This window comes from Octopus sinensis, linkage group LG20 (assembly GCF_006345805.1).
Source record: "Octopus sinensis linkage group LG20, ASM634580v1, whole genome shotgun sequence".
Taxonomy (NCBI): Eukaryota; Metazoa; Mollusca; class Cephalopoda; order Octopoda; family Octopodidae; genus Octopus; species Octopus sinensis.
In genome coordinates this window covers 23,185,087-23,195,086 of record NC_043016.1, presented here as the reverse complement: position 1 = coordinate 23,195,086, position 10,000 = coordinate 23,185,087, and the positions used below count along the sequence as shown (strand labels likewise).

The 10,000-nt window shown below is 37.0% G+C and overlaps 1 protein-coding gene across 2 annotated transcripts in view; it reads right to left on the bottom strand.

The window, feature by feature from the left end:
• Nucleotides 1-2,307: 2,307 nt before the first annotated feature.
• The window catches only part of LOC115222447 (ubiquitin-conjugating enzyme E2-22 kDa), a 64,780-nt gene continuing 57,087 nt past the window's right edge, over nt 2,308-10,000 (bottom strand). For both annotated transcript variants that reach the window (XM_036511742.1, XM_029792638.2), the window contains exons 5-6: nt 6,538-6,602; nt 2,308-3,176 (exon numbers count right to left, since the gene is read on the bottom strand). In XM_036511742.1, coding sequence (XP_036367635.1) covers nt 6,579-6,602 — 24 coding nt within the window. In that variant the 3' untranslated portion in view covers nt 2,308-3,176; nt 6,538-6,578. The remainder of the gene's footprint in view (nt 3,177-6,537; nt 6,603-10,000) is intronic.

Below are 10,000 nucleotides of genomic sequence, written 5' to 3'. Positions count from 1 at the left end.
ACAGCACATCATGGTCCAGGTTCTTTCTCAACCGATAGCATCAGAACCCTATTTTATTACATTTATTAAGGATGCCCTTACCATTGCCCAAATAATTTCTAACCCTTTCCTGGTGCATAACCTACACAGCCACCTACCTCCCTGGTAAGGTACCACATACTCCAATCCCGACCAGTACATGTCATAACTAACTCTATATTATTGTTTAACATATGGTCAGATTTGGCTAATGAGGTAGAGTGCCTAAGTCTCAGATTGGAGGAGTGTTGTTTCATGAGATGAATAACGGTCCCTATGTAAAACTTACTGCTATTATGTATAACCACCTCACATTTATATATTACATTCTATGTATGCATTGCCCTCGTAGGAGGACAGTTGCAGGGGTCAGGCAGCTACAACTGGGCAAAAGGGGCAGGGGTTCAGTTGTTGGTGGAGGGAACCTGCCAAAGTAAAGTGTCCACATTCACCCAAATCAGAGGAATTCTCTGAGTGCCAATCTGATGGAATGTCTGATTCCACTTCAAGAACAGCCCCAGAAGTCAACATTCCACCAAAATCAGTGTGTACAAAATTCTTAGCAGCCTTTGCTCTTTTAGAGGTGGTTATAATACTTTCCACATGAAGAGTAGTAGAGAAGGACAGCTTAATGGTACTTCTGTTAAAGACACTAAGGTATCTATCATATGATAGGAAGGCAATTACAAAGATCTATAGGATGTTCATTCTGACATTCAAGGAGAAAGAGCAGGCAACACCATATCACCTACTCCTTCCTTCTCCTCTTATCCTTAGGGTGGGTCATACCCATCCCCTAGGGAGTGGGAAGAGATCCTTGATCGATCATCCAGCAGGCTTAGTTCTGGGGGCTGCACCTCATATAGAAATAGGCCCAGAGACCATTGACCCAACTATTCCATAACGGACAGGTCTAGGATTCCAGTGGGACCTGATGGACTATGCCACCCTCCTAGACATCTGACTGTCACAGTGTTGAGTAGGCAACCCCCACCATCCTATTGGGGTTGGCAGCAAGAGCTGATCTGCATTGGGGGGGGGGGTACTATAGTGCCTAACAATCTCATCCCTAATACTACAAGGATTCTTAATGCTATCTTTATAACCTTCCCTCTCAAGAGCATATTATAGTATTTTGTATTACTGTAGAATATACAGCCATTGGTTTTGAAAGAGGTGTGGTAATTGTTTGGACTTCCTTGATGTGATGCTTTGTCTGCTATTTATGTGACAAGCCAGGTTCAATCATTTGCATAATGAGGAAAAAGTATATATATCGAGAACTTCAACACAGATTGTTGCATAATGTTTCTATGAGGGTGAGTCAAAAAGTAATGCCATTTTGTTTAGGACAGGTATAATTACCAACACAAGAATATGTATCATACATCAAAATGAAGCTGGTCCTCTGTGGATCACATCCCTACTTCTTAACATAGTCACCGTTTCTCTCAATAGCAATGTTCCACCTTCGAATGAGAGCATATATCTTTGCCCTGAAAATTCTGTTGACTGTTCTTTGAGCCACTTCTTCACTACAGTTTTTCACTGGAATAATGTTTGCCTCTCAAACCCTCTTTCATGGGACCAAAGAGATGATAGTCCAGTGATGAGGAAGTGAAAAGTGGCTCAAAGAACAGTCAACAGAATTTTACGGGGCAGGGATACATGCTCTCATTTGAAGGTGGAACATGTTGAGAAGTAGGAATGTGATCCACAGAGGACCAGCTTCATTTTGATGTATGATACATGTTCCTGTGTTGGTAATTATACCTGTCCTAAATAAAATGGCATTACTTTTTGACTCACCCTTATATACTGTTATATAATTATTTCAGCATTTTGCTGAAATACATGCATGTCCTATAAAGCTCTGGATACCACAACCATGTTTTGCTTATTTTGTTCTACACACACACACACACACACACCACACACACACACACACACACACACACACACACACACAGAGGTTAACCAGAAAATCACACTACTTAACATCAGTATGTTTTTCAAAACTCCAAGTGTCAAACAGTAGCAACAGTAGTAGTAATAGTAGTAGTAGTAGTAGCAGCAGCAGTAGTAGTATTACTAGTTACATTATCATTTAGTTAATATGATTATGACATACTGAGTAGGGGAGTGTTAGTAAAATATAGGAAAAATAATATTATTACACGTTTAAAAACAAAAATATCAAAATCAATATTCAAAATGGTAATTAAGAGCAATTATATTAGGGGTAAAAAAAATGTTAAAAGAACATTAAGAGAAAAAGGATGAATTGCATTTGAAGATTTCAATGTCTCTTTCTTTTATTAGCATTAAATTGCTACCAAATCTGAACTTGGTTTAACTTTGGTTAAAAACATTGTTATTAAAGCATGTGATGTAATGGGTTTTTTGTTTTTTTGTTTTTTCCAGGGGGTCAGGGGTGTGTTGTCTCCAAGTTACATTTTATTAAAATTTTTGTTTGTTTGTTTTTTAAGCTTTTGTTAAATTTTTTTTACGTTTTTTTTTTAAATCCTTTTTTAACAATCCTGGTGCAATAACAATTTTGGGGGGAGGGGCATTCAATGGACTGAAAAGGTTAACTGAATAAATTTGTAGTACACATTCACGCATTATACATAGACATCCATTTCTTTTAAAATCATCATTTAATTTGTTAATTTCTTTTTAAAATACAATCATCACAAATCCTATCCATGTTAAAAACATGTACACATCCCCCACCCAAAGACAACCCTTGCTCTACGCCCCAGATTCATCCAAGTGAAACAGTTCATATTCATTTATTCCCCACGGTAAAACAATTTCTAACCAGGAAAAAAACCCAAAAAAACTAGCATCCATTTACAGACACAAACACGCACGCAACCACACAATTCTCACCAGATGAACCAGCAGGTTGCAGAGAGAGGCTGGGAAAGGAAGGGAAATTACATGCACACACACACACACATATACATGTATGTATGTATGTATATGCATGTAAATATTATTTATATATGGGAGAGAGTGAGAGAGAGAGATAGAGAGAGAGAGAGAGAGAAATGGCTCTCTATAAACAAGTAGCAAAACCATTAGTTTAGTAAAAAGTCTGTTGCTTGGGGTGTGTCCCAGTCATGTGAGGATAAGGCTACTCGGGCTTGGTCCTGGAACAAAAAAATTTTTAAAAATACAATTAGCGTCTTGGAGTTTAAGTCACATTTATTATTTATTATACATGTAACAAAGAAATGGTCATGGCAGACAAAAATATTAAAAACATCCTAGCTCTGCATCAATGCTATCCCTAACCCTTTTCAAACTATTCAAATGATACTGTGCAGGAAAAGAAATACTGTGCGGCTATGTGGTAACAAGTTTGCTTTCCAATCATGTTCCAGGTTCAGTCTTACTATGTGGCACTTTAAGCAAGCATCTTCTATCAAAGCTCTGGGCCAATCAAAGCCTTGAGTGGATTTGGTAGGCGGAAACAGAAAGAAGTCTGTATGTATGTGCACGTGTTACTGTCTCCTTGCCATGACATGCGATAGTTGTAAAGAAGTGTCATTATCATATAAGCAATGTTGTATCCCACTACAAAAGATCCACTGCAACAAATTTCATACACCACTTCCAAGCATGGAAAAGTGAATGTTAAAATGATAATGACGATGTTCAGTTCACTCTGCAAGGTGGTTGATTTTAATTGAACCAGCCAGGATCCCTGGTCTGGTGGTACGTAAAAAGCACTACCCGACTCATGGCCGATGCCAGCGCCGCCTCGACTGGCTTCCGTGCCGGTGGCACATAAAATACACCAATCCGACCGTGGCCGTTGCCAGCCTCGCCTGGCACCTGTGCAGGTGGCACGTAAAAAGCACCCACTACACTCAACGAGTGGTTGGCATTAGGAAGGGCATCCGGCTGTAGAAAAACTGCCAGATAAGACTGGAGCCTGGTGCAGCCTTCTGGGTTCCCAGACCCCAGTTGAACCATCCAACCCATGCTAGCATGGAGAACGGACGTTAAACGATGATGATGATGATCCAGCCATAAAAACCATGCTGGTGTGGTTTTCTGGCAAACCAGCTCCCGTCAAAACATCCAACACATGCCAGCATGGAAAACAGACATTAAATGATGTTAGTGGAGGTGATATTGATGCATTGAAAACACTAATGAAAAGAAACAGGGGCCACTAAAACACAACATTTATTTTGAAAGTATGCTGTACAATATGAAAATTATGCTAAAATATACAAGTTAACATTTAACTCTAGGCCACCATGAGAGCCTGGTGAAGCTGATACATATTAACACAATTGATGAAGGGTCAAAAATTACAATTATGAGGAGTAGGTTAAGTAACAACTACATCATATGACTTCCTACTGAAGAACTATGCATTAAAATCAAATTTACAAAAACAAGGCATATATATTCATATAATATACCATCTTCTTAGAAACTAATATCTTTTATAAGATTTGCTTAGATCAGTTTTATAAAACTATCTTGAAAATAGAAATATTATAAAACTGTGTCTATTGAACCAATGACAAGTATGGTAGTAAATGACTACACACTTGGATGAATGAAAACCAGACAGACAGGTCAATAGAATTTTCATATGAATACCAGTGCAGTCAGCTTGTGACATTTACCCTTTTAGGATTATTGTGACCATTTTAATGTCCACTTTTCCACGCCTGTATAGTCAGACTGAATTTGTTGAGGTAGATTTTCTATGGCTGGATGCCCTACATGTTGCCAACCCTTACTTATTTCCAAACAGTAATATTTCCCCACAACTGGACATATACTGATGGAAGAATGAAAATGAAAATAACACTGCTTGTACGATGGTGACACTTGTTTACAATTATCAAACAATGTCAAGACCAGGAGGTACAAACACACACACACACATATATACACAACAAAATTCCTTCAGTTTCCATCTACTAAATTCATTCACAAGGCTCTGGTCAGAGTGGGGCTATAGTAGAAAACACTTGACCATGTGGTTCAGAAATTTCTTAAGCACACAGATATGCCTGTACTTATAAAAACCAGAAAGGAAATAAAGAACCAGTCAAATACTGTGGCTGATAAAATTTTTTCTTTACTTCTTCTACAACACTGTCTTCTATGTCAATGAAAAACTAGTAAAATTACATCACATTGTATCTGGCAGTGTAGGTTATGGCCTAGTCACCTGTAGTGTAAATCAGGTGGTTCACGAAGGACTCATACCCAGTGATTGGTGTAGCAGCACCATAGTCAACTGCTACAAAGGTAAAGGTTTCAGGTATGGATGCAAGGTCTAGAATCGATGGGCCTTAGAGTTAACCTAGCAAAAACCAAAGTCTTAGTAAACAGGAAGGCAGACAAATCACAAATCCCTTCAGGTTGATGGCCCTGTCAATCTGTAGAAAAGGCATAGGTTGAAACTCCATAAGATGTACCTGGTGTAAGCTTTGGACACATAAAAGCTGCAATATTATAGGAAGGTTAACAGAGAAAATAGCTTTTCTATGTAGAAGATGCATAGGTACATTAAACACCAAAAATGTACAGAAAATAGACTCCAAGCTAGAGGTAATAGATAGCTTGTTATCTAGGTAACCAAGATAGCAGCAGAACTGGACGCTCTGAGGGTGTAACTGTGAGAATAAGATTAGGCTGGGCAAAGTTCGGAGAGCTCCTACCTCTGCTGGAAACAAAAGGCCTCTCTCTCAGAGTGAAAGGCAAATTGTATGATGCCTGTGTGCAAACAGCTATGCTACATGGCAGTGAAACATGGGCTGTGACAGCTGAGGACATGCATAGGCTTGAAAGAAATTAAGCCAGCATGCTTCGCTGGATGTGCAATGTCAGTGTGCATGTTTGACAGTGTAAGCATCTTGACAAAAAAGTTAGGGATAAGAGGTATCAGATGTGGTGTGCAAGGGAAACGACTGTACTGGTATGGTCATGTGATGCGTATGGACGGGGACAGCTGTGTAAAGAACTGCCGATCTCTAACTGTGAAGGGAACCTGTGGTAGAGGTAGACCCAGGAAGACATGGGACAAGGTGGGGAAGTATGAACTTCAAAGTTTGAGCCTCACAGAGCCAATGACTAGTAACCAAGATCTTTGGCAATATGCTGTGCTTGAGAAGACCAGTCAAGTCAAGTGAAATGGAAGTCGTGGCAGCACTTTTCAAATGTTGGGCCTCACAGAAGCAAAGTATCTGAGCTCCTTTTCGGTGTTGGGTCTCACAGAGGTAATAACCGAGACCTTTGGCATTAAGTCATGCAAATGGCACCCATGCTGGTGACACATAAAAGCACCCATTACACTCTCAGAGTGGTTGGCATTAGAAAGAGAATCCAGTCATAGAAACCATGCCAAATCAGACTAATGTCTGGTGCAGCCTTCCAGCTTACCAGCCCCAATCAAGCCCTTGTTCTATATCAGCAAATGACTGAAAGTGCAAGCGATGGAAGCAAAAAATTGGAATTGAATAAAATAATAATTCTAACCTCTTCAAATCCCATGTTTGTTAATTGAAATACTTTATCTTCTAAGTCACATACACGATTAGGTCCTGAAACAAAAAGAAATGGTGAAATAAAAAATTTGATAGATTTTAAGCAAATTAACAACTGGTCAATAAAAACAGTAATTGCTTTGGTTAGTGCACATGAATTAAGAATATTATGAATATATTTTATAGATAACAACTGCTGCCATCAATAAAGTCAGCTGAAGGGAAGTAGTTGCTTTATTTATCATATGAGAGAGAGAGAAAGAATAAAAAAAAGAAAGAAGTATTCACATGCAGACAAAAACTGACCACGAATTAGAATGTTATTACTATTTGTTATCTGGGATTTAATAACTAGCACTTCTTTCCCATATATGGATTAAAATTTAACCCATTAGCATTCAGATTATTCTCTCAAATGCAGCTGTTATCTTGTAGCTTCAAAATTTCAATAATGCGATTGTTTATTTTTTACAATGACATTGTAGGGTAGGTGTGAGAAGCCAGATCTGGCCTATTTGAACATAAAACAGGTAGAATATTTTGGCCTGACATGACCAGATTAAATGCTAAAGGGTCTAAAGACACACTGGCAAGTATTTTGTCAAGTAATATGAAGATAATATTACCCTACAGGAAATTTTTATTACATTTAAATAACAATGAAGTTCTAATGAATCCAGAAAATATCTTAAATGTGTCTCTTTATCTCTCATTACTTTTCTGGACAACTTGACATGCACTACACTAAACACTATACTCAATATTTCCAACACCAGAATATCCTTCAACTGGAATCTCCTCTCTGCTCTGTGTTTCTTGTGAAGCTTACGTAAGTTTAAATAGAACATTAATCACATTATCAGGGGTCCAGCAAAGATTATGGGCACAACCCATTCCATCAGATCCCACAATGGGTATAAAAAAAAGAAAAGAAAAAATCCGCACCGAATAGCACGTCAAGATCATGAGGTAATTCTCTGCAAAACTACCATACCATGGCAACATCTTAGAACAAACTTTCTGTTCTTCAAAGAATAAGCAGATGTGTGTTTGATTAAGAACTTTGCTTCATAACTACATAGTTTCTGATCCAATCCTACAGAGCAACACATTGGGCAAATGTCTTCTTAAGATCCAGGTCAACTAAATCCTTGAATGAACTTTACTAAGACAGAAACAGTGCACAACCCCTTTAAAGAAAATGTTACAATTGTTGATTGGTGAACTTAAACCCAACATCAACAGCATTTGGTCCCTTGAATGCCTAAGCAAAATCTATTTGCTAGGGTTCCAAGCTTTCTCCATGCCATCCCCCAGCCTTGCAATCCCTGAAAAAGGTCATGGCTGCTGTGAAAAGATTTCAAATGAACCAGGAGTAAAAGTAGTGAAGACTTAAATGGAAATGCTAAACAACATGAAAGAGATGAAAAAGGACCCATGGCAGTGAAAAAAAAAGTAAAATTATGAAGGTTTTCCATTCAGGAAGTTCACATTTTGTCAGAGTTTTCCTCCATACATGTACCATATAGAGCAGGCAAACAGTTGGAAAGAACAATTAACATAGAACTGAATAAAAAAGACTTTTTTTTATTTACTTGATCCAGTTTAGATAATTAAACATTGCTAATGAATACATTAGATGTAACACAATATATGTGAAAATAAGACTTTACATAAATCTCAGAACATTTGAAAAGTAATTTGAAGATAAAAATAGTTTTACAAAATTCTCAGTTTTAAAAATTGCTTTACATAATTTTCAGTTTCTTTAAAAAATAAAAATATTACCAGAAACTACAATCACTTTAGCCATTAAATGGTGGTTGACCTGCTAGAAATAGGAACTTAAACTACACCCTACCATCTTAAATAAAGGAAGACATTGTAAACTTTAGTCAAAGCTGGAATGCTTTTGATTATAAGCCTGCTTAATCAGGACTTGAAAATAAAAGTAAAGCATATAATAACTCATAAAAGATTAGGGTTATTAATCAACTTAACCTGTTTGATATCAACCCACCAAAGAGCACCTCTGATTCTATGATACAAAACCTCTTAATTTTACTTACATAACAAAACCTCTTAATTTTACTTACATAAAAACCTTTTCTCATAATTTTATGTAAGAACTTTTTGCTAGATTATGTATTAAATACTCTATTATTACTGGAAAATTGTAATACAATCACTAAAAGGACAATACTTGTTAAAAGCTGATACGACATTCAATATTTTCTAAGGAATCACAAAAATCATTTCCTTCTTGACCCTCATCACTTAAATATGCAAACAACATATTTGACATAACTCAAAAAGATTTTGAAAATACTATTGCATATCATCTGCATGAAAATAACATTGAGAGATTTTCACAACTATATGCATCCTCAACTAATATTTTCTAACATGCCTTTTCTAACAGCCAAACAAATATCTGACGAGTTTGGTATTTTACAATAATTGAAAATTATCTTAATTTTCCAGATGAAATAACTGAAATCACTTCCCCATAGTTAGCGGATACTAACTTCAGTTACTACTAGAAGCATGATGAACCCAACGTAAGTCTCAGATTCAAACAGCTCCGTCTGAAAGTGCCTGGAATGGCTCCACATCCAGGCTTACTGTAAAATTTTGGGCAGATATCTAGCATAGACAGTTCCAGGCCTGTGTTCAGAAAGAAGGTGGGCTGGAGTGTGAGACTAGTAACCTTATCTTCTGTAATCAAATTGCAATAGAAAGAAGGAGTAAATTAAGCTATTAACTCTTGATACCAACTTGCTTGAGAACCCCTTTGTTCTACGATACAAATTTTTTCGTTTTAAACCCTCTATAAGAATTTCATGTTACTGTTCGAAGGGTAATGGCAGCAGCCCTGCTCAAAAGAAAATTGTGAATAACAAAAGACATTATGTTACTCTTCAGCAATATATTAATGACACTGTATTTCTCTTCTGTGGACAAAGTAGCATAGACAACGTCTGGTAATTGCCATAACAATGAGTATCAAGGATAGTTGCACAACTTAACTCAAGTAACTATGTACGAGCATGCAGATACTAGTGATTCTATGACCAAAATTTCCATCTATAACTGTGTGGTTAAGAAGTTTACTTCCTAACCACAAAGTTTCTGGTTCAGTTCTACTGTGTGGAACCTTGTCTTCTACCACATTTCTGAAGCAACCAAAGCCACATGAGTGAATTTGGTAAACAGAAACTGAAGAAACCCATCATACACACACACATATATATATATATATATGGATTTCTTTGTTTCTATCTATGAATATATATATAAACACACACTCACACACATACATAAAGGGAGATTTTACATATGTGGGTATGTTTATATTTCTTTGTTTTGACTTTATATAATGAGTGTAAACAACAAGTGTTACTATCATTCAAGTGATGTGATGTCCTTCATTTCAAATTTTCTGTGTAAACATG